The sequence below is a fragment of the Eublepharis macularius genome, chromosome 4 (assembly GCF_028583425.1).
Source record: "Eublepharis macularius isolate TG4126 chromosome 4, MPM_Emac_v1.0, whole genome shotgun sequence".
Taxonomy (NCBI): Eukaryota; Metazoa; Chordata; class Lepidosauria; order Squamata; family Eublepharidae; genus Eublepharis; species Eublepharis macularius.
Genome location: NC_072793.1, coordinates 75833446 through 75859871, shown reverse-complemented (window position 1 = coordinate 75859871; position 26426 = coordinate 75833446). Strand labels below are relative to the sequence as shown.

General features: G+C 39.7%; 1 protein-coding gene across 1 annotated transcript in view; it reads left to right on the top strand.

Moving 5' to 3' along the window:
- TRPC7 (transient receptor potential cation channel subfamily C member 7) overlaps positions 1-26426 on the top strand; it is a 174589-nt gene that overhangs the window by 120566 nt on the left and 27597 nt on the right. The window contains exons 4-8 of the mRNA XM_054976355.1: positions 3474-3638; positions 9996-10212; positions 14532-14765; positions 19175-19439; positions 24629-24824. Of these exons, the coding sequence (XP_054832330.1) occupies positions 3474-3638; positions 9996-10212; positions 14532-14765; positions 19175-19439; positions 24629-24824 (1077 nt within the window). The remainder of the gene's footprint in view (positions 1-3473; positions 3639-9995; positions 10213-14531; positions 14766-19174; positions 19440-24628; positions 24825-26426) is intronic.

Genomic DNA, 26426 nt, shown 5'->3' with positions numbered 1-26426 from the left:
GTGGCAAGGGAAATAGAATGTGCTAGTTGGGTGGGGGGCGGGGCAAGGAAGCATTGAAATAGAAGAGGGAGAAGTGTTCAATACCACTCACTGATTCTCCTGAGGCCATTTTCTTCCTATTTGAGAGAATCATCATGGAAGGAAACATTTAAACATTTCCCCAGTGCCTGGTGTTTCTCCGAGACTGGACCTTATCTCAAGTGTTAGTGTAGCAACAGGCAGTGATGGTAGGGCTCCGGAGAGTGATGGGCCGAGCCTTCATGAAGCAGCTGAAAGAAACTTCTGTTAGGCTTGCAAGTGAGAACTACAGTGCCCCATTCCTCAATGTAAGGCAGAGCTGAATGCCTCTTTCATATGTGCTGTGAACTGGAAGCCGCTTTTGTTGCCATTGTGGCAATAACCATAACCTATTAGTATACATGAGTGGTGGAAGTACTAATCAGAAAGCACCAACAGAACAAATAGTTTGCTAGACCCCCATACTGCTATTAAATACTTTCATTAGTCATGGAAGTCCATGCAAATGAAACAGTTTTGTCATCCATCCACATAATGTCTACTCTGTGGCATGGCAGAGCTTTTTTTGTTATCTAGGTCACACTCTGTTTCAGTAACATTCACAGTTCCTTTGTGCTGCAGCTATAGTATTCACCCTCAGTTGGCTTTTGAAGCTCCAATTAGACAACATTTGATGTTCCCAAATGTGAGATGTTATTCTCCCCCAGGAGATGTTAATGGCACTTTAACATTAAAAGTAAGAAGTAGCTCATTTGCTTTGTACAAATGTTTTGGACTCTGCCTTTGGCACTGGTTTCATTAAATGCAGGTTTAATTTTCTGCATTATTTCTCCATGATAAATGAAAAGCAGGCACTGATTTTGATGATGAGATTTTTCCTGCAAAGAATCAGATGGGGGAAAAAATTATGTACCTATGTCAGTGCTGATGGCAAAGTATCTTTGAGCCCGCAGTCAGCAAAACATTCTTGAGTGTTAGTGAAAACAAGAGACATGCGTATGAGAGAGAGAAACAGAAAGAGGCAGGCAAATATGCTAAGAGTTAACTTTAGGAGCTGAGCTTATTAAGGGGACACCACACCACTTCCCGTTTTAGAACATGAAGCAGAAAGAAAATGGGTTGTAGGGCCCCCTTGGTAAGTTTATTTCAGATTGGTAGCCATATTGGTCTGATGAAGAGAGCTTAACTCTTGAAAGCTTACCCCCTGGAAATCTTGTTGATCTTTAAGGTGTTACTGGACTCTTAGAAAGTTTGACTTTCTTTACTGCATTGTTCTATACAGCTTGTGAGCAAATGATGGACATGATATAGTGCAGTCATCTGAGCTCTATTTACACTAGACATGGAATGTCATACATTCAGTAGCTTCTTTCTTCTTTTCCATGAGCTGGAGAATATTCAGCAATCAAAAGTGAAATTCCCCATTATGTATATGGAACATCAGCCAGCATGGAAGAGAATTAAGTATATCTGCACATACAGAGCTCCATTTCTATATCAGAACCATTTGGTTCTTCTTAGCAGTTTTACAGATGCAGGAGAAAGGAGCAATGCAATTTGTCCTCTGCAACATGGAACACAAAGACAAGCATTTCAAGTCATGAAAATGCCTTGCTGCTACCATGGGGAAGGTTTAGTTATACTTAGGAAGAGAAGATTGCCTGAGAAAATAAATGTAAATACAGGGGGATGTAAATACAGGGGTATATAGAATGTCTGTACAGAGCTTGGGTTCATCTTAAGCTAGTATATATAAGAGTGAGTATGTGAAATATATGCACTAAACTGCAGTCAATTGCTTTGCAACTAATGGACTCTGCCAATTTTACCATCAACTAGTTTTCATGGGCACAGTGAAACTTCAGGATGATGAGCTACTCATTAATGACATGCTAATGTAGATTCCCAATCTGGACTCCACACAACTCTATTCTGAATAAACAAAGTCCAATATTACAGAGTGCTTCCAAGAGGGCAATTGATATTCAGGCTCCTGGAAAATGCATTATGAATTCAAGGGAAGGGGAATCTTTATCACCTCAGTCTCTCTATTTTGATCCATGTTTTCTAGGAGTTCATTCAAAGTGTGTTGTGCCTTGATTGGTGGGGGTGGGGGGCTGTAGAGTTACTTCACTGCCAGATTTCAGTTCTCTATGCAATCACACGGGTCCCTTTCACACCCCTGCTGAACTGCTCACAAAAGAAAGTAAGGAAAAATTCTAAACGTGTTGGTAGGTTTCCTAGAAAGGCTGGTCCCTGGAATCTTCATGCCATCAAAGTATTAGCAAATTCTGCAGAAACTTCTGTGATCTGTTAGGTACATTGATGAGCTTCTGTGATCATGAAAGTGGCGAGTTTTGAAATACATGCATTCCCAGCTCACAAGTAATACTGCTTCTTGAGTAGGTCAGTTGCAAGAGCGGAAATAAAGAGAAGTGATATGAGTATGGATTAGAACTGAGTTTTAAAGCCAACCTGTGGACCATTCTACGTGGATCTCAAACTTGTGAAAAGGTCCATGAAATATTGGGTTGCTGAATCACAGGTCAATTTGATACACAATATAATCTGAATTGGTTTGAAAGACTACATTTTATACAGTTTCTGCAACAGAATGACTAAAAAAATTTCAGGGTGAGATTAAAGTGAACATAACCTACACACTTAAATAGATCACAGAAATTTCTGAACATAAACTATGAGATAAATCCTATGATCCATGAGCTTTGCTGGTATAAAAAATATCTCTTACCTTCTCCTGTATGCTGTAGTTCCCCTATACATCTGAAACACTGAGGGTCAAAAGAATCTCAGGTCAGAGGACCCTCTGGGACACCTTTGGATACAAAGTGTGGAATGTATCTCAAATGGGAAATCTACAAAATTGCAGACCCCTTTGCCCAAAGCTTTCTGATTATGCAATGGTATGTTAGGATCTAACGCATTTTTTAAGTGACCCAAGACACAAAGAATCTGCCATTGTATGATTCTTCCTTTGCACCCCATATTTCTTAGGTCCAAAGTTATAGGAATAATCATGGGAATATTTAGTACCTGTGTTTTTTAGAGAACAGATTTTCAACAAGTGAACCAGACACGAGATAGTAATTCTTAATTTCCTGCTGCTAAAGCTCTCTGTTGGTTGATACTCAGCACTGCTGGAAATAAGAACCAAATCTGTATGGATAGGAGCTTTGGAAGCAATTCATGTTTTCCTTGATAAGAGGCAAAAGATGAGTATGCATGATGCCAACATGTCATTTTTTCAAGTCATTAGTCTGCACTTTCCCTATAAGTGATAAACATTTAACAGGTGTGCTACGTCTTTGTATCCTTTTGACTGCCAAACACAGATCTACCATCCACCTGTCTCCATGAAAGGCTGTGTAGTGAGGTGACACACCGCGTGCTTGGTAAACTTTCAGGCATTGCTTACATATATTTTCCTCTTGCAGTTTGTTGCCCATCCCAACTGTCAGCAGCAGTTGCTCACCATGTGGTATGAAAATCTCTCAGGCTTACGCCAACAGTCGATTGCTGTGAAATTCTTGGCTGTCTTTGGAGTCTCCATAGGCCTTCCATTCCTCGCCATAGCATATTGGATAGCTCCCTGCAGCAAGGTACAGATTGGTTAAGGTGCATGTTTGTTTATCATTATTTACATCCTATTGGCATGGTATGAAGTCAGAAGTCTTGACTAAGAAAGGCAGTAAATATTGTTTTGTTAAATTGTGCAAGATTTAGAAGAAAATCTTGAGGGTTTCTCATGGGGAGGCCAGGATAGTAGAGGGATAAAAAAGACCAACTAAATTCATTCTTGGAAGTACTAAGAATTAAAATGAAAAGAAAAAAAATTAGAGACAAATGAGAAAAGCAAAAATATGAAGTAAATAGAGGAAGGATTACTACTAATGTCAGGTAAAACAAATACCCAAGGAGGCTCTATAGTTATGGGAAAGAAAACTTGGAGAGAGAACTGGGTGCTATCTAGAAAGAGAGCTCAGAGAGAGAACTTATGCTTTCCTTGCCATCAAGGATTAATCTTTGGCATCTCTATTTAAAGGATCACAGGCTGAAGAATGAGAAAAAGTCTGGCGAGTTGTTGCTAAAGTTCTATGCTAGATGAACTCAGTTTATGATTGTTTCATATGTTCCTGGAAGCAGAGCTGAAAACAATGCTGACTCTCTCTCTCTCTCTCATTATTTTGAGAAAAAGAGTATTTCTCATTGAACAACTACTTGTCTTACAATTCCATCCAAAAGACTATCTAGAGCCAAGGGATGAATAATTAGGATCAAATTAGACATGCAAGTTTTTAGAGTTGGATCCAGGTTCCCCATACCCAACTTGGGTTCCCTGCAGCCACAGAGTAGTTGTAGAGAATGGCTATTAAAAAATAAAGGCAAGTCCAAACGGCCTCAGAATGCCACTGCAGGGGGAGGAAGGGCTCCTGACTCCCCCCCCCCAAGCTGTTTCCCTATTTAAAAATAGCACAAAGGGGTTCCTACTGTTTTTACTGTTTCACACACAGAGAATATTCCATGTGGAGCAGCAAAACCAGACACACACGCACACCACTCGCTATTTTGGAAAACGTCTGTGGGGGGAGGGAGAAGTACTTTCTCCCCCTGCTATGGCATTTTGAGGCCATTTGGGCTCTCTTTTATTTTTTAACAGCCATTCCCCACAGCTGCTGTGTGGTTGCAGGGAAAGTGAGTTGGGTTTGGGAAACCTGGACCCAACTCTTTAAAAACCTGCATATCTAGTTGGACCCTCAGAAATGCTTAAACATAATAAAATGTCCCACAGATGACCAGCTTGCTAAACATTTAAAATGTTTTCTTCCAAGTACTTCAAATTTATGTGGGGAGGGAGACTTCCTTTGATCTTACAATGCACTTTAAATTGTAGACACTATAGTAGCCAGTTTTAAAAGACTAGTCTGTAATAAGCTAGCCTTCCAGAAAGTGCGCTGAACAGATAAGGCAAGCTATAGAATTTATAATGACCTCTTTCATAAAAATGCTCCTAAGTAAATAAAGATGTTACTATCCTATGACTCCCTTCCATCAAATATTCTTCCAATAGAGAAAGACTACCTTCAAGAAAGATTTTTCTCCATTCAAGGAAGCTTTTCTTCATCAGACAAAATATGTTTTAACTCACTAAAACTTAAGCTGGAATAAACATGGTTAGTTTTAAAGATGACACTTGATTTCTATTTTATTTTGTTATGACAGACTAACACAAACACTCTTTGGAAATTAATTTTCCTCAGAAAAAGCCATTCTCCATTGGAGTCTTTCTCCCTTGAACTTAGCAGAAACGAGTTACAGGATCCAACCCATGTTGTGTTTTTGCTTTTTTTTTAAGTTGAATAAACCCTTTGGTCTATTTCACATTCATCAAGCTTTTCTACAAAACTTGCCTCCATCTCGGAGTTAGTTCAGACGTAATGAGCACCCATGATTTATTTTTAATTTATGAAATTCAGCTCTCAGACTATCACTCAGCTCCTAGCTGGTCTTGACTAAGCAGGTTTCATTTCCTTCACTCTAGCCAGGTGTTTCTGTAGCCAGGGAGTGTATGAAGGCAGAGTCAGGGAACAAGCCAGAATTAAGCCAAGATGTCTGTTTTTATGTGTCATGTGAAACCATAGTTAAGGCTAAATGTGGTTAGTCAATCAATTTCAAATTATAGTTTCAGACCGTGGTTTGTTGGACTCCAATTAATCATACTTAGTGAAGAAGTCCCCATTCATACAGTCATGCTAACCATATTGAGTGTAATGAAATCATGGTTTTGTGTATGTCTGAACTGAGACTAGATAGGAATGATCACGTGTCAGTTTTAAAAGAAATAAGAATGTAGGTAATAACATGCAGAATGGGAGTCCGGCTTGGGACTAGGGTGTTGCAGTTCAAGATGCAGGAAGAGATCTCCAAATTAGATCAACTGTATGGTTGGTTGCTTCCTGACAAATACACATTGCCTCTTAGGCCTCATTGGCACCATTTTTATTTTCCCATACAGTACATTTTAGGCGTCAGCTGCCTGTGGAAGTTGCCAATGATGATGCCACTGTAAGACCCAACTTCCTCCTATATTTTTCTGTTGACCCTCTAGTGTTACCTCTATCAACTTTCCTGGTTGCCAGCATCTTAAATGTGCTATACACATGATTACTATTATGAACTTTACTTATACCCCAATTTTCCCAATAGAGACCCAAAATGGCTTATTCTCCCCTTCTCCATGTTATCCTTACAACGACCCTGTGAAACAGGTTAGGTAGACAGTATAAGATTGGCCCATGGTCACCCAGCTACCTTCTATGGCTGACTGAGGATTAGAACCTGGTCTCCCAGATCCTAGGCTTGTACTCCTACCGAACACACATACATGTATAAAAGTGGCTTCTTGAAATAAAGGCAGTGGTAAAAACATGGTAAAGTCTCATGACCCCATGGCAGAGGCAGAGCATCAGCTGAGAAATTTTAAAGAACAGATCCAACTCCCCAAGGTTTTTTTTTTTAGATGATTCAGAGCTTCTGAAGATCTGTATTATTTATCTAGTTATAAATGATATTTTTATGAAGGTTTGAAAGATATCACTCCTAGGAAGAATTCTATAGCTTTCATCAGTGACAGAGAACATAAAATATTGATGTAACACAAATTGAATATGGAATTTCTGACATCAGAGGAGAAGGGAAATGATATTAACAAAAGTTCATTTGCTTTTACACTGGGTCAAGTTCATTTCAGTAATAATGGCTGTGCTATTCTAATTGCACAAGTCCTGGATTTCTATATGTTTAATGTCACCCTTCAGAGATCTGTTGCTTCTGCAAATAAATGCTTAAATAAGTATTGCAAAGAAGAATTTTGTAATGATGTTGAGAAATGTCATGACATGCTAGCAACATTGCAAGTCATTGGGGTTGTTATGTTACAGGAAAATGCTGGAGCAGATTTTTAGAACTGTGCCAGCATAGATTGGCTAGAAAGGCTCTAAGAACTGTGAGCCAAGGTGTAATTCATTAGCCCTTCAGACAGAGGTTGGCTTTTTCAGAAATTGTTTCAGAGAACATGGCTATCAGTATTGCAATTTTCAGCTGAGATTTCTTTTCCTGAGTGTTACAGTGAATGTCAGCAAAACCTAAGCACTTAAATCTCATTAATTTCAGTGAGATTGTGTTGGATGATCCCAGCTGAAATTAATGGAACTTAAAGGCACTTAAATTTGGTTGGATCATACCTAGTATTTTTATGAAATCCAGATGAGATCATGCCATATTGGCTTCATGTGTGTGTGTCAAGCACCGTCAAGTTGCAGACAACTTATTGCAACCCCTGCTGGTGCTTTCAAGGCAAGAGTCTAATAGAGGTGGTTTGCCATGGTCTGCATCATGACCCTGGTCTTCCTTGGTGGTTTCCCATCCAATTACTAATCAAGTCCAACCCTCCTAAACTTCTGAGATCCAACAAGATCAAGCTAGCCTGGACCATCCATGTCAGTCTCCATAGTTTTCTTTATTTGGAATCATACTGCCAGGAGAGACCAAAATCTAGTCCTACAGAAGAAAGCAAAATAATGAACACTTCTTTCAATCTCTACCCCAAGAAACTCAGTCCCACAGCCATGGAGTCTTCCCTTGATCCCGAAAGAGTGAGAACTTTAATTCTGAATTAACAACCCAGCTCTGCGTAGCACAGAATAAATTAACAGCCCAGAAGTGAAACTGCAAAAACAGAAGACCATTTTCATGCTGGGGGGTTAGCTTCTCATTCCCTCTGCCCTACATAAACTTTAAGAGCCTCAGTCAGGTATACCAGTAATTATTATAACTGTACATAGAAATAAGCTGCCCCCTTGACCACAGATTTGTTATAGATACCATAATCTTCAGAATAACCATCTGTAACTCCTATGGCAAGTCCCCAAACTATAAAAACCTAGCTGGGTTACCCCATATATTGTTCATTTGTAGCCCACTTTCCTCCACAATGGGGATCCAAAGTGGCTTACTATGTTCTCCTTTCCTCCATGTTATCCTCATTTGTAGCCCAGCTCTCTCAGCACCACCCACCTCACAGGGTAATTGTTGTTGTGGAGATAACAGCATAATTTGTAAACCACTCTGAGTTGGTGTTAAGTTGTCCTGAAGGGCAGTATATAAATCAAATGTTATAATGTTATGAAGGTGGAAAGAAGGAAGTAGCAAAGCCCTTTGTTGCTCACCATACATTACACCATTGGTAGGGCAAGGACTAAGAATATCAAGATAAAAATGTCCAAACATAAGTATTTTGACCTTTGTGTTGAGGTGCCTACTAAAAAAAATGCTTAACATTATATTGACGTTTCAACAGTTTACTACACTACTACTATGGAAGTTGAGATTAGGATTTTATAAAAAGCATGTGTGTGTTTTTTTAAACTTGAAAGATACCCTCTGACTTCAAAGGAACCTAGGTATATATGATTAAAGTGAGTACAGAAGCACTAGGAAAAACTGGGATAAAGATTACAGGATTTGCTCTTACATTTGGAGAAAATCATTTCAGGCTTTTGATGTCATCTACGTTTTTCAATATCTGGCCCACCTATACATTTATTTATAATCTTAAAAATGTAATACTCATATTCTTTAGAGAACATTTCTGCTATTGCTAGAGATTCTTGGCACAGTTGAAACTCTAAAATTCTGTTTCATAATGAATAGCTTTTAGGATGTAGAAATGTAAGCAGTGGCCTAGCGCCAAACTAAATGAGACAGCCATAGATCCATGCACTTAAATCTGGATCTATCCCAATCACATAGAAAGAATTCTAAGAGCAATAAGTGTATGTGGGGCAAAATACCTCCCCCTACACCAGCCTGCTACTTATCTTCCTATAGTTCCCTTCCCCAAGAACCTTTCTTCCAGTCAAGCTCTTTTCCAGTATAGGAGTTTGGCAGAGTATAAAAAATGTCTAGCATTTAGCATTTCTAGTGAACCTCTGATATATACTTGAGATATAACTGTTTATAAGTAAATCTTTCTGGGGGGTGGTTGTTGTGGGTTTTCTGGGCTGTATTGCCGTGGTCTTGGCATTGTAGTTCCTGATGTTTCGCCAGCAGCTGTGGCTGGCATCTTCAGAGGTGTAGCACCAAAAGACAGAGATCTCTCAGTGTCACTGTGACAGCCACAGCTGCTGGCGAAACATCAGGAACTACAATGCCAAGACCACGGCAATACAGCCCGGAAAACCCACAACAACCATCGTTCTCCGGCCGTGAAAGCCTTCAACAATTTCTGGGGGGTCATTCTTACCATTCAGGACAAAACAGAAATGCCATTAATGGGATAATATTAGAAAGCTTAACATGAAGGCTTACTCTTCATGGCCTGGGACCTAAATATCTAAAAAATGAAATCTCCTTGTTTGCCCCTGCATGCCAGCTATGGTCTTCCCTTGCCTTCATCTGGGTGTTCCCTCACAAAAGGTGACCCATCTAGCATCAACTAGGGTCTGTGCTTTCTCTGTCGTTGTTCCTACTTTATGTAATGGGGTCCCTATGAGGTGGAGGGGAAACCATCCTTGAAAACTTTTGAGACACTGTAGGAATATTTTATTCCTAGATATTTTAATGGAGTGTAAGTGGTAGGCATTTTATTAGGCTGGGGTAAACTGAGATTTTACTCCTACTTGGATGTTTTAAATTATGTATTATAAGCTACCTTGAGCTATGTGGAAAGGTGGAAAATAAATGTTTTATTTTAAAAAAATAAAATATTGCTCTCTAAACCCACGGAAATAAATAGAATGGAGTTACTCTGCTTATGGTTGCATTGTTACATTGTTTTAATTGTGTCTCTCATTTATAAACAGAAAAAAATAGCTTGAAGATTATCACACAATGAAGATTCAGAATTTTTAAAAGCTAAAGGATGAAAATATTACAGCTTGTGTATGTTTGATTTTCAGCTCGGACAGACACTCCGGAGCCCCTTCATGAAGTTTGTGGCACATGCCGTTTCTTTTACAATTTTTCTTGGGCTGTTAGTAGTGAATGCTTCAGACCGATTTGAAGGAGTAAAACTTCTTCCCAATGAAACTGCCATGGATCATCCCAAACAAATATTTAGAGTAAAAACAACTCAGTTCTCATGGACAGAAATGCTAATAATGAAATGGGTCCTAGGTAAGTGGCATGGCAATAATCTGAAACTTTACAGGGACCACATTGATAAAGAGAATTCTGAAGAATGGACTAGTGTGTGGGTGTGTGGGTGTGCAAACATATACAAAGTGGTTAAAAGCTGGACCTCATGTAAAGTTTTTTACAGGAAATCTGCCGAGAATGTTTTCAGTGGCAAATGTTTCTCACCATGACCATAACATGTATGCTCACCAATTCAAAGTCCTGGTATTGACCTTTTAAAGTCCTATATGGCTTGGAACCAGCATACCTTAAAGACCTCCTTCTCCCATATGAACCTATCTGTTCCCTCCGGTCATCTTTGAAGACCTTGTTTCAAGTGACCCCATCATGTGAGGCTAGACAGGTGACAATCTGAGAAAGGGCCTTCTGAGATGCGGCACTGAAATGTTTGAACTTGCTTTCCAGGGAGAGTTGCCTGTTTCCCTCTATCATTGTCTTCCACCAGTGGGTGAAGACATTTCGTTTTGTCTGGTATACCCCCAATAACTGTTATTGGTCCTCCTTTCTGTTCCTTGTTTTTTTTTGTGTTCGTACATAAATGTATTGAATTGTTTTTATACTATTTTAAATATTGTATTAAATTTAAATTGTTTAAAACTGTTTTTTTTAATGTCCACCACCTCGGGGACACTTTTAGGTAGAAAGGTTGTATACAAATATTTTTTTAAAAAAAATATGTAGAAATTCTCACTACGAAGATCAGAGCCACCTTTTTATTCGCATACTAGCTTCATAGTCCTAATGCCATTCAAAATTATGAGATAATGTAATGAAATATTCCATGTAGTAACCATTCCTACAATAGGTATATATTCCAAAATACTACAACACTCTTCATTATCCTGATTACAGCTGCAACATGAGGCAGCTGGTTTATCATCTAGATTAAACCACTTCACATATATTATGCCAATTTTAAGGTTTTTACACCAGTTGCCCATTTGTTTATGGGTCCAGTTCAAGGTGTTGATTCTTAACTACAAAGCCCTTCATGACATGAGCATGTCATGAAAGCTTTCCTTTGGTTATGTTTAGAGCAAAACTAATCGTTACATGTGTTGCATGTCAGGTCAGAGAAACACCAACCTGACTCATCCTGTTATGTGGATAAAGGCAGAATAAAAATGTTTTAATTAACTAATTGTCACAAACATCTAAGCATGTGACAAACATGGGTGGGGTGAATGCCCATGATGTGCTGACTTTTTCCAGTATCCACACACACAATGAAACAATCATTAGAATCCGCTGGCATGTGCCCAAATCATCCCAGTGTTCTCTTTTGGCACACCACACTGTCACTTACCAAGCATTTGTATCAGTGAGACAAAAACCAGATAGCAATGAATCCTGCATGTGATGACTAAAACTGGCTTGGCACAGTTGACATGGCAGGAAGTTGGCATGGACTGGCTTTTTCCTGGACTGCCACAGTGCAAGATGTTTGTGTGAACAGAAAAGGACCAAGAAACATTCTCATGCAAGTATGTTTTGGATTTTGAATTTTGCAAAAGCTGACAATCACCTTCAGATAGTAGACTTGATTTACTCTGAATCTGATAATTTATAATTTAATATATGAATGAGAATCTGCCTAGCTTTTTGGAAACCCAGATGAAAATGTATTAAGGGGAATCCAATGTAGGATATTAGATTTTCAAAAGTGAGTAAGTGACTTAAGTGTAAAAAATTCATGAATGACACCATGAATTATTTATTTTTTTAAATCATATTTAAATGTATTCAGGGAGATGAGTATTTTGAGCAAGGGTGCTTTTTATAGACCACAGGTACACAACAGGTAAAGAAAACATTCAGATCAAATTGTTTCCATTCTCAGGGGAGATGTTCTGGGTTTGCCTCTGTTCTCCAAAAAACTCCCACATCCTATGCCAACTTCCTGAGTTCTAGATGGAACATAGAACATTTATATCCTGCTGTACTTTGCTTTGCCTCTGTTTTTCAATTATATTGCAATGACAAATTCAAGTTCCTCATTTAGAATTATTTCAGTAATCTACGTAAGTAAATAATATTAGTTGAATTGAAGAAATGAATCAGTATGTGAAAACTGACGTTTGGTATGAAAAATGTCCTCATTTTAGATTTTTTAGTGATCAAAAAATCTAAGCTGGTTTCAGGGGGGTTGGAGTACCTCCATGTAGGTTTCTACTGTGAAAAGTGGGTGGTTTTGGTAGGGATGGAGTAGCTGCTGAGTTATACCTTACAGTCGTTTCTGAGCTCCTTGATTGACCTTTGTCACTGAAGCTAGTAATGATCAGCTATGCACTGCTGCCAATATATGCTGCCAATCTTTGCTGCCCACAAACAAGTGGGTACTAGATCAGAAACTAAAATGACAAAACTGTGGCTATCGTACTTTGGCCACATCATGAGAAGACAAAAGTCTCTGGAAAAGTCAATAATGCTAGGAAAAGTGGAAGGCAGTAGGAAAACAGGAAGACCTAAAATGAGATGGTTTGACTCAGTAAAAAAGCCGTGTCCTCCAGTTTGCAGGATCTGAGCAAGTCTGTTAACGAGCGGACGTTTTGGAGGGCTTTCCTTCACAGGGACGGCGGCGACTTGATGACACATAACGCACACCATCCCTATCCCTCTCAGACACCAGGCCAACCCCTTCCCCCCAAAGAGAGAAAAATCCAGTGAGTCTCAAACCAGGAAGCAGCCAGGAATCTGCTCTACTCACTGGGCAGCAGGATTCAGTCACAATCAGTAATACAGATTTAAGTTCAGTAATACCAAATCTTACAGAATCGGGTAAAATTCGGTAATTTTTACCGAATACTGAACCTGAATTGCACATCCCTAGTTCAGAGCTTAGCAAGGTGCAGCAATCTTTGCCAGGAAGTAGAAGTTACTTTCTTCCAGATGGTATCAAACCACCAAATTTCATCCAAACCTACACAGCTCCTCAGAACTGCAGTTCTCTCATATTAGTTTCAGAGAGATTTGTCTCCTAAAAAATATTTTTCTTAAAAATGTCACCATTCAGATACAACAAGTTGTTTTTTTTTCTCCCAAAGATGAAAAAAAAATCTTTTTTTCTGAAAAAAATTATGGTTGATATTTTAAAGGATATTTTAAATTCCACCAAGGGCCTTGAAGTGATACCTGAAATTTAACTTTCTGTGAGAGCCATTGCCCTGCCTACTAAACAAGGGCCGTTTTCACACTGTTAACTGGCCATGGAACGTTGCGCCAAGCTCCCAGAATGACAGCATCTTCCTGGTGCAATTTCGTGCAAAATCATGCCAGGAAGACGCTGTGGTTCCAGGAGCTCAGAGAGACGTTCCGTGGCCGGTAAGCAGTGTGAAAACGGCCAAGGTATTCAGCAATGCAAGAGACCTAATTTAGCTTTTGCTGTAAGAATATATGTTTCATTGAAAGAGTTTAGGAGTGTTACTGTTTTAGTTCAATGGAAACTCTTTATAAAGTCAGTTGTGCCTATAAAAGAGTGGTACGTCAAATGTTTTAACTGATTATGGGTCTCTCTCACTTTTTCTACTCCTGATAAATGTGGACTGATTGGGGGTTAACATAGTTCACAGAGATCAGTTTGACAGCCTTTAAGATGAATAAGTTTATTAAATAAATTAAAAGTATTCAGTATTCATGGATCATCCCTTGCTTTTTCAGGACCACATGCTCATGACTGCTGTCTTGAGCTAAGGTGGACTCCCTTTCTCCTCCTGAATGTGTGTAAAATGGCCACTTCTTCAACAATCTGTGAAGTTTTATTTTCTGCCATTCTTCACAACTCAGCAGACTCCTCTGCTCTTCTTGTCTGGCAGTAGTTTCTCTTTCATCTTGGCCTCATGAGACTCTATGGCATAGGGATAACTCAGGGCTGGCCATTGTCTGGCCAAGGCCATGTGCATTTCTATGGTACTGGATGGCTCAGTGCTAGGGAGGTGATTCCTACTTATCCCCCTCCCCCCGCCGCCACCCAACGTTCCTTCTGCTAACCAGCAAGGAGTTGCCTTATAGCTTCTATGCCTGCACAGAGTGAAAATCCAAGAATGATCTTTTGGATCTGCAAACTTAACTTGGGGTGGAAAAATTTCATCATGACTTGATCCTTTAAACTGTACATTGACTCCTCTGATATACTGCACCTTTGCAACCTACTCAGCCCTTTTACTGGGGCCAGTGGATGTTGTATGCTAATTTGGGGAGAATGGTAAACAGTAAGTTTAGTGTTTGGCATTTGGAGATGCACAATGTGTGATTGATAATTTTGAACAAGTTATACAATAATGGTTTTTGTGCTCTCATAGGCATGATATGGTCTGAGTGCAAAGAAATCTGGGAAGAAGGCCCCCGTGAATATGTCATGCATCTTTGGAATCTATTGGATTTTGGGATGTTATCCATCTTTGTGGCTTCTTTCACTGCCAGATTCATGGCTTTTCTCAAAGCAACTGAAGCACAACATTATGTGGATGAACATGTTCAAGATGACGACCTCAACAGTGTCACTCTTCCTTCTAATGTTGCCTACTTTACATATGGTAAGATAGTCTTACTTAATGTTGTCTGCTCTTTCAAGTTAAGGTTCTTTGCTGGAGAAAAAAGCAGCATATTTCTTCTTTCAAAGATCAGTTTATTCATCTCAGTAATATCCAGTTTGCCCTGATCTGGAATCTGCCGTTTTTCCAGAGTAAAAAACATATTGATATTTTGAGCCTGAAATAATATTAAAAAAATGGGATATGATATGTTGCTAAAGCTGCGTTCCTCCATATTACTAAAAAGTAAGACATTCAGCTAACTCTAACATGAACTGCCACCTGCTGAATGTTCAATACTCAGCTTGGACTGATGCAATGATGACACTTCTGGGAAATGACGTCATTGCACAGGTCCAAGGGGCAACCTGGGAGCGCCCCTGCACTAACCAGGGGGCCGAATGGGCCTGCTGCAGGGTGCGAATCAGGCTGCTGAGAGCACAGGGCACACCATGCCGCATGGGGGGAGGTGCCCCGGGAAGCACGCTCCCCCCCCCCGGCCAAGTAACTGGGAGCAGGCGGACGGGGGAAGCAGGGGATCTCCCGCCTCAGGCAGAGGAATGGCACCCCTACTGTGAAGGGTGGGGGACACGTCAGGCAAATGCCAATCAAGAAGGAGCTAATTGGATTTAAATGCCCTATTCCTTTGACAATGCAGTGGGTAGGTTGCACAAAGCGGCCTGGTTGCTTCACCTCTCAGAATTTTACTTTATTCAAGGGATGGGAGGGGCAAAATTGTTCTTCTATTTTGGAGCACAAAATGACATTTTCCTCTGTATTCCATCCTTCTAATCACTTCCCCTCAGGACTCAGTAAATATATATCTTCAACCACAGCTGAGGACAAACAAGTGCAAGAGAGTTTGCAGAGGCAAAGTAGAGAGCAGAGGGAACAAAGGTTTGTTTAGGACTATTTTCAGTAACTTGCAAAAAATACAGATCAGGAAGGATATACTCATCTGATGTGATTCAGTCTACTTAAAGCATCCCTTCCATTATTGCTTCTCTGTTGCAAATTGCCCCTCATAATGAAAGCTGGGACTAAAACGTACTACTCCTGAATAGGAGGAAAGGGATCTGGCGCAACCATCCCTGGGCTGTGCTAATTTCCAACTGCCCCTGCTCTGTAGCTGAAAGAGGCCCCGCACAGCTTTGCCTATGCCTGTAGTGAATGAAGAATCCATTTCAGCTTCTGCAGTCCATTTTAGACTATTTAACATCTCAGAACAGAACCAAGTAACTCTTTACCTATTCTTAGTTTTTCTTTGATGAATTGCTGTCACATATATGCTTTTTTCTTATCATATACTGATGTTGCGTTCATATAAGCTAATGGTGAGGCTGGTGCCCAGGCAAAGAATGCACAACACATAGTCTTTGATTAAACAGGACACAACTTTATTGATTACAGCCATTGGAGCACTGGCACAGCATGAGGAAACAGATCCACTACATCAAATGTCCCTCTGCTACTCGATGGCATGTATTCCCCAGCCCGCTTGCTAGGCAACAGCCAGCCCATGCATGTACCCTTTGGTTTTCCCCAGATCCCTTAAGGGGACCCTGAAAAGGGAGATTAGCCTCCCAGTCAGCACAACTCACCCCAGTAAACTCAGCCCAACGTCTCAAAATGGCTGCCAAGTTGTTACAAGCCACCCTAGCCACAGCTGGCACCTAGGGAGGGAGGGTTCATTTCTGCTGCCCAACAGGATCATGCAGGCTGCTGGAGAGGAGCCAGGCCTCTCTTACACTCTACCCCACTCCTCCTCACCTGCACCATGGATGAATGGACTGCCCTCTGCCCCAGCCTTGCCGTCTGGCTGCAATGTCATCTGCTGATGCATCTGTGAACCCCGTATGATTTTAAAAAATAACAAAAATCTATGGTAATATGTATTTAGTGCCAAAACATATAAATAGTATTGCAAGGATCAGACAATTTACTAATGCATGTTTGAAAGGTGCTTGGTTTACAAAGAGACAACAAGGTTTATTTAAGATTATTTCTCTATTACTTGCAAAAAATAAAGATTGGCAAGGTGATGTGATATATTGTGCATTACCCGAAGCTAAGAGAGCAATAGTGAATTGTATTAACTGGATACTGAGTCAGGCAGAAATATATGAAATGTCTGGAGATAAACTTCTTCCACATGTGTGGCAAGTCAGTCACCAGTCAGGATATGGGTCTGGATGCTGCTTACAAATTGTAACTTCTTTCATATTTCAGAGTAAGGAGCTCCATCTTGTGGAGTAACTTTGAAGTACAACCTGCAGCCAGCCAAAAAGGCCTTATGACTCAAGTCACTGAATTTATTCTTTGTACAAAGACAGAGATTTTAAAATGTTTCCATAAAAGTAGAAAACTAGCCAAGGTCCTATGAGCATGACAAGCTAGGTGTTATGATGAACTTTCCTTGCATTCTTGCCATTTTTATTGCAAGCTAGTATTTATAGTGGTTAGTGCAGGTGGCCCTAACCTTGTTGAACCTTACAGTTTCCCTAATCGTGTTGAATCTTACACTAACTTTACAGTTACAAAAGGGTATGAGGGGCTTGGCCAATCACAAAAAAATGAGAAGTTCCAAGCCAAGCATCTATGACAAAGACCTTTATTTCCAATAGGGTGTTCCCTGCAGACACAAAGTCCTGGGCTCTTCTGATGCTCTTCCTACTTCAGTGAGATTGATCAAAGCCAGGATTGGTGTCCATGGACACCACGGTGGGTATCACTGTGTGGGATTTTAGGTGACCAAGGTTTGAATCCCTAGTCTGCCATGGAAGCTTTCTGGGTAGGGCTGACAAGCCCCCAGTTCTCATTGCTTGCTGCTACTTGAAGCAGTGGCAGGAGAAAAATTAAAAAGAAAAATAAGGCCTTATCTACTTACAGGAAGTTCTTACGACAGAGTTCTGACAATTCCTAGAACTACTTGGACGTTACATACAGTAGCTCAAGGAAATGCTGTATGGTGAAGCCAGAAATTCTTACCATACTTCTAGGTAGCTCTAGGAATTGCCAGAACTCTGTGATAAGAGCTTCCTTTAAATAGACACGGCCTTATTTTTCTTTTTAATTTTTCTACTGAGATGCTGCTCTCCCCCTCACAACTCTCCCTCTAGTTGCTAAATGCTACCTGGTAACTGTGTCTTTGGTTGACTTTGGTCCTGTTAATCTCTCTCAACATACCTGGTAACTGTACCTGGTAACATACCTGGTAACTGTATAACATACCTGGTAACTGTATCTTTGGTTGACTTTTGTCCTGTTAATCTCTCTCAACATAATCTACCTCAGGATCATTCTTGTGCAAGTTACTTTGGGTTCCTACTGGGGGAAAACTGGGATATAAAGAGCTAAAAAATAAATAATCTGTGATCTCTTCCTCTATCTTGACGGCTGATTTGCTATGATGTCACAGTAGCCATGGATCTCTGTGGCCATGGTGATGCAGATCTGTTACATCCCTTTGGCTGCCATTGGCTTATCTTCTCTGATGTCATAAACACGCCTGTTTAAGGCAGCCTTTGATTCTATAGTATGTTGTGAGTCTTTAGAAAATCTGTATGCAACCTATATGAAACTGAACTGCTTTGTTTTTGTCACTGCTCCCTAGATTTCTAAATGATACCTTGTTAGTGATGATCAGTTTAGTGATACCACAGCTTTTGAGTGAAAATGAACAGATAGCACTCTGGACCTCACATTATTTGTGATGCATGGAACGTTTTCCTTAATGAGATTAGATTGGGACATGTCAGGTGATTGTGAATTTGTGATTATAAAGTATGGCCAGTCAAATTAGCTCCAGTAGATGCCTTTGTTTCATACAGCTTCAACTGCTCATATATTGATTTTAGTTGTATTGGGTTGGACTCCATGGTTATACTAGCAGTGCCTTCACTTATGGTGATGTGTCTTTCCCCAAGCCTCTGGAGAAGTCATTGATGGCAATTTCACCTCACTCCTCTTCACTGCAGCCCAACTACTTTATGGCTTTTTGACCATTGGGCATCCTGTTATTCTCCCCAGCAATGCTTTTTTTGAGAAGTCACTGGGTGCTGCTGTGGGAGAGAGAAGGCAGTGAGAGATTTGCCATCATGAGTACCTTCCCTTTGTGCATCCTTAGGAACTGATCCACTGTTCTCTAATGCAGTGCTACTTGTTCGGGGCTCACCATTTTGACATGGTAACCTACATTAGAAAGGAAAGGAAAGAAAGTAAGAAGACAATGAAAACTTGGAGAGCAGGAGGAAAGGAAAAATGGAAAACAATGACATTCAGTAGCATCTAGCAAATCCATCAGTGACAGCAAACATTTTCTCATTCCTTTCCCCAATATGATATTATTTCCTTAGATACATGTTTTCTTGTCACATTCAGTAATACCTGTCATATGTTGTGTTTTATTTTAGCCAGGAGCAAGTGGCTTCCCTCAGACCCCCAGATCATATCAGAAGGACTATATGCAATAGCTGTGGTACTCAGCTTTTCCCGCATTGCATACATTCTCCCAGCGAATGAAAGTTTTGGTCCTCTTCAGATCTCTTTGGGAAGGACTGTGAAAGACATCTTCAAATTCATGGTCATTTTCATCATGGTATTTCTTGCCTTCATGATTGGAATGTTCAACCTTTACTCTTACTACCTTGGTGCGAAATATAACCCAGCATTTACAACGTGAGTATTTTCAGTACAATTCTTGGCTGAACTATCTTTCCTCTTAGGCTGCTACAGTACATGTCCTGTACAGTTATGTATTGCATATATCTTTTCAGTTAGTATGTTGTACGGTAATATTAATAGCCGCAAATGTCTAATATGCACACATTCCATTTAAGGTTTAAGGGAGCAGTCAGCTTTGGCCTCCCTCATTAAGCCTAGGAAAGTTATTTGGGACCAAAAAGATAGGTCCCCCAGATGGTAGCAATTCTACCCAAAAGAAGAAGATCTGAAGGCCTGGAGCATTGTGCATAAGGCCTCTTTTAAAAGTACGCCACCTGAAGTGGACCCTGCACTCCTTTAAAGATACAGCCATTAGTTTCCTTTACTTCTCAGACATTACTACTCATTCTCCTGTGGATCAAAACTATTCTACGCCTCCATTTTCTCAAAACCATGTTTCACTATTCTGACGCTAATGGGAAGAAGGTGGTGTAAGGGTTATGGTACTGCCCTATGACCGGGGAGATATGGATTCAAATGCCCATTCAGCATTGTTTATTGGATAATCTTGGGCCAATCACTCTCAGCCTAACCTACCTCAAAAAGCTTTTACTGTGAGGCTAAAATGAAGGTGGGAGAACTATGTAAGTTGCCTTGAGCAACTCGTAAGAAAGGCTGATTTTTCAAAAGGGCTATGAGGATGTATAACCTCATTCTGTGTGGGTTCCATGGGGCTGGTTCAGGAACAGAACTTGCAAGACAAAATGATTTAAAATAAAAAATTCTTTAACTCATCCTTTCCATTATCAATAACAATGCAACAAACTGATAGAGCGAACGCATAAAAATAGCAGCGAATAAGAAATTCAACAGATAGCCTTTCTGAGTACAATTAAGGACTTGGCTCTTGCTTGCAACACTTTGTGGCTAATGAAGTCCTGTTTCTCAAGCACAGCAAGGTGCAGGATTGTTCTCATCTACTGTTCTTTCAATAGGATTCAATAGGATTCAGTTCTAACAAACTGGATAGCACAGTAATCAGACTCCAATCTGCATCTTTGAACGATATAGCCCTGCAATAACAATATAATTACTACAATAATACTAATTAAACTACATTTAGCCCCCCTTTACTAATTAATTTTTGTATACCACGTTGTCCAATAACCTTATGCATATTAATAAGAGCCCTGAAAATCTTATCAAGATTCCCCGCAACCAGCCTCTTCCCATGCTGCTGACATATACTGACTCTGCCCCTATTGACTAAACCAGTGGGCTAAATACATATATTCCTTGGATTCTATGGAATTCTACAGCAGCAGAAAATTCACGGAGATCTAACAGCTAATTTAAATATAAGCTAATTAACCGACATGGTTAGGAAATGGACTGCCTAGGGATCATAGTTTAAAGATCAATGAGTAAATGAGGAATGAATAATGTAGCCTATAAAAAGGCCACAGTAACAGAGCACAATGCCAATTTTGCCAGCTTAAATTTAGTATCTTCACTTGTTAGTATTATCCATTTGAATAGGAAAAAAGTAGCCTTCAACACACACAAATTTGTCAGTAGCCTATGGAATCACCTGCCTGGATTCTATGGTTTTACATAACAATCAGCTATGTTAATTCTGAAATGTGTGTGAGATGGCAATTCTCGGCATATTTTTCTGATGCAACATTGTTGCATAGCATTTCCATTCTTCATTGTGTGAAACTGGATGCTGGCCTAGAAGGACCACAATCTGATTCATCAGAGCGTATGTTCCTAAATACACTGTTCTTAAAGTAACACTCAGGTCCAATAGCACCTTAAAGACCAGCTAGATTTCCAAGGTATGAGCTCTAAGGAGTTAAAGCTCCCTTCATCCGATAGGAGGAATGAGAAAAGGAAAGAGGGTTGGAGGGGGATTATAAATTGGAGTGTGCGGAGTGCAAAGTGCAGAAGATCAGCATCTGTACTGCGAGAAAAATCCTACATCCCGATTCAACCCTGGGGGATCCCCATTCTTCCAAATTTGCAAATAAACTCAATTTCAGCAACCACAATTTGTAATTTTCCTTTGAAGTTTTGCTACTTGAGAACTGCTACTGCAACTGTTTTTAATGTGTTTTGAAGAAGAGTGATCAGTAATCAGGTGGCAGATAGGTAGTTTTTGACATGAGGAATCATTCAATAACATGATTTCCTCCCCATACGCACAACATTGTGAAAGATAAATACCCAAAGTCTTGTTCCATGACTTTTTCTTTAATGTATGAATCAAGCCCAAGACTACTGCCTTCTTGAGTCAAAAGTGCATCATGAAAAATTTTGCCATAAGCTTTCTCAATCAGGGAAAACTTATGCAGGGCCAATGTATATGACTGATCTGCCCTGCTGCAAATAACGCTAATGTTTACTGCAGCAAGATAAATCAACATGAAGCTTGGTTGACTGTCACATATTACTTATTTCTTTGATGACTTTAATTCTTTGATGAAAGAGCATAAAGCCCTCTGTTGATCTTGTGATGTGTAGCAAGGAAAAGAAATCAGATGCATTCTGGTTTATTATAGTAAGAGAGGCAGCGTATATAGCAGAGGATGGACACAGCCAGCAGGCTTCAAGACATAGCTGCTGACTTGAATTCACTGGATAAATTTGAATCATTCACATCACTTCCCCCATTCTGCCATTTCCATAAAGTGGATAAATGCATGCTTAATCCCCAGCAAAGAAGATATCTGCCTATCACAATCACCACTAAAGCATATAGAAAAATTCTCATCACTGCTACATTCTAATGTAACTGGCAAAATTAATTTTATTTTATTTATAAAGTAGATCAGAAATTCCCCATGTTGTCATTTTCAGACGTAAGAGGCCTGAATCCTAGACACCTGTTCCACTGATGGTGCAAGGAGCCATCTGCCATCCAAACAGGTCTTTTCTTCCAAATCAAAGGCTTCTTGTGCTGGTGGAAAGCTCCGCCATAAGCAAAATAGAGTCATAGCCTGAAAACTGGAGTCAAATTAATTAAATATATGCATTAATTAATTAAAATGAAAATTAATTAAAATGAAAAAGTATTATATAGTGGTTCTTTCTTTTCGAGTGTTGTATTAAATCTATAATGCATGTTCTATATATCTAAAATGTTTATATCTCACTTTCCCACAAAACTCAAGGCCACTGACACACATGCTTAAAACAGACAAATTAAAAATAATGATAAAACAACGAATCTATAATAGCATGCTATCGGCTAACAACTAGTAAGAAAGTCTTATCACAGCAACAGAAAAGTTAACTACAGAGATCAAAGTCAGTTAGTTTCAGGCGGCTAGCCATGTTGGTCTGGAATAGAACACTCGAATCCAGTAGCACCTTAAAGACCAACAAGGTTTCCAAGGTATACGCTTTCAAGAGTCAAAGCTGTAATGAAGGAAGCTTTGACTTTCAAAACTTTATATCTTGGAACAGTTATTGGTCTTTAAGATGCTACTACACTCAAATCAAAATCAGTCAGAGAGTAAACTACCAGCTCGGCAGCCATGTTTCGGGAGAAATCTTTGCAGAAAAACATGGCCTTAACAACCTTCCTAAAGGCTAGGAGTGATTAGCTCCTAGAGGTGGAAGAGGACGATGAAATGGTGACTTTCATAACTTACTCCTCTGTTCTTAAGATTGTTGAACAAACAGAGACAGGCCATTCTTTTGTAAATAATAGTTTAATTTTCAAAAACACAAGTCAATTTCAGCTATCAGAAAAGGACAGGGTCTCTCATAGAAAATGTATGAGACCGCACTAGAGTTTAAAGTAATCAAGGAAGTGCTGAGCATGCACAAAAGTAGCTAACATTTCAGTGGCTTGAATGTCAACTGCACAGCAGGACATTTGCTCAAAATATATCCCCATATTAATTACAAATGAAGGAAGAATTGAGGGCAATGTCACCAAATATAAAAGGGCATTACAAGCACTGTACATTCATTACAAACATGCTATTTTTGGCTTTACTCAGCATCTCTACTTAGAACCCATCAATGGAAAATGGATTTTTGAATCATGTAACTAAGCAACTTTTCCTTGTCTTTTCCCATTATCATGCAACAAATTTTCCTTTATGTCTTAATGTTTAGCAATTCTGACTTTCCAGTTAATAGACTTGCTTTTGCAATCAATAATTCTTCATGCCTTCCAACAATAAAACGTACTGTTATGTAATATTTTTTTATTGATGTGCAATTATTTTGAGGCACCTCAAATGCACAGCGGGCTTAGAGAAAGCCTGTTTGGGATGGTGGTATGTATTACATATAACTTCAGGCTCAGGATAGATAACATTATGACAAATATCAATTTGTAGTTGTATTTTGCTAATTTTTCCAAAATAATGTCAGGGATCATTCTTAAGAACCTAATAATGATAGAGTTGTAAATATTTGTTTTGATAGCTATGGCATAAGTATAAAACACCAGGAATACTAGTGTAATATCCTAGGCTATGATACCGTTTATGTTGCTGATCTATCATACTGAATGAAAGTCTCATCTAAAATACAACAAGCCACTTTTTCATAACTTTCTAAAATAACCTCTCTTTCTGCATGATGTGGTAGAATACTCTGAAGCACTATTGTTAGTTTTTCTTTTTTTATAAACATATAACAGAAACAAATACAAGTCACAACAAACTATCTACAGTTAAACTTAAACAGATTAATTGATATATCAGAGGAATTCTTCTCTCTAAACAAAAAATTGAAGAAAAATTACATTGCAAAATCCCATTGTTTCATTATTTTCAATTCAACTATTGTATTTTTAACTTCATTTATACTCTGCCTTTTTCCCCAATGGGGACCCAAAGCAGCTCACAGTATTCTCTGTTCCCCACCCCCCTCACAACTGTGAGGTGAATTGAACTGATAGTGTGTGACTGACCCAAGATTGGTCCTACAAAGATCCTAATAAGTTACAGGAAAACAGAGCAGATTTGACATGGAATATTAAAATTGCTGGGAAGTTAAAAAAAATGGAACCTTTTAAAGCTAAGATAAAAGATATAGATTAATGCTAGTGAGATCAGAGTTGGTGATGTCAGCCATTTATTAGTTGGCTAAGTGATCTAGATGACAATCTTTAAAGACAATTTTTTTATTATTATAAAAAATATGTTACATTTATGGCTTAACATGACTTTTGTCTTTAGGGTAGAAGAAAGTTTTAAAACCTTGTTCTGGTCCATATTTGGCTTGTCTGAAGTAATATCAGTGGTGCTGAAATATGATCACAAGTTTATTGAGAACATTGGATATGTGCTCTATGGAGTTTATAATGTCACCATGGTGGTGGTGCTCCTCAACATGTTGATAGCCATGATCAATAATTCCTATCAGGAAATTGAGGTAAGATGCAGTCATGTACAGACCAAATCGTTCATTTACTGTATGTTCTTCTGTGTTTTTTCCTAATTCTATTATTGTTGCTTTAGGTCTCTCTAAGGGACAAGATGCACATCCACCTAATGTATTACATCTATTTAGATTCTAAATGATTTCAAGATAGTTTGGATAACATAAAATGTACATTGTATGTTGCAGCACCTGAAATGAAGACAACTACCTCACAATACAGCCCTCCCATCTGAGTAAAAAAGCCCTCTTGAATAATTCAGTTTTGCATTGTTTGCAGAAAGCCGGGAGAATGGGAGCTTTCTTGACCTCTTCAAGTAGGCCTTTCCAGTAACTATCTCCTACCCTAACTTTTAAATATAAGCTGCTATCTAACAAGCAGCTTACATGTCTATCAGTATTTCAGCAAAAGCTACCCTGGGTCCAAATTTGGCCAGCATTCCTGATGAGTCCATTTATCAAAGCCTGAAAATGAAATAGTACTGAAAGGTGGATTGTCTCCCTCCTGCTATCTGCTGCCCCAACAAAGGGCTTGGTTGATGCTTCTCAGTACCGTGGGTGGACCCTCCTCAAACAACCTGACTTTTCCAATCAAAGACAGACTAATCCTTGGATGCTTCATTGGATGTCTTGGATACCAATTGACCTACATATACCATAGAAAACTGGAAAAATCTTGCTTTCCAACTTATTGCCTAACTAGTCTTTGACCATGCTGAATTATTACCATCCTCCAAGAAAAATGTGAAGCAGGTGGGAAAAACCTCTTCCATGACAATCTGAAGGGAGCCCCCAAAATTCCTTTTTGGCCCGATGAAAGACAACCAAGGGGTCTTCCTTTGTTCCCTATTGTTAGCAAGCAGGTCAACAAGGGGATGTCTCACTGGCAGAGCATCATCTTTGCACTCAGAAAATCCCATATTCTATCATTAGTATTGGGACTGGCATCACCACATAGTGAGGTGGGGCAGCTGCCAGGGCCCCTGGCTTCTGGTGTGGCCCACTGCTGCTGACTTGCTGCTCACTCATTTTCTCTGATACCTGCACTCATACCCTTCCTCTGCCAGCTTGCGAGTACCTTGTCACCTTTGATCTCAGCTGTATATGCTACCTCAAATGGTTAGAGAAGGGCATGTGCATGGTGCATGAAGCATCAGCACTCCTGGTGGCCGAAACAGGGGCCACCAACCACCCAGCACCATCAAGGAATGGGTGTGCAGGCAGCTATGACTACAGGAAGTAGAAGCGCTTGCAAGTAGGCAAAGGAAGGATGCACAGGCACATGGGTGGTTGGGCAAGAAGGAATAGGCCCAGAGCCCTCCAAAACCTGGAACTGGCCCTGCTTAGAATCTCCAGTTAAAGCGACCAAATGGCAAGTGACGTGAAAGACCTGGGCATGCGACCCTGGAGACCCATTGCCAGTCAGACTAGTCAATATTAACCTTGACAGAGCAATAGTCTGACCCCATCTTCATGTGACTAATAGAAAGGAGGAGTCAAAGGTCTGTGGATATGGATATCAGGAAAATCCCCCCCCCCCTTCCGTCTGCAGAAATCCTTTGGTGGATTCAAGCCTGCAAGATACAGTGCTACAGA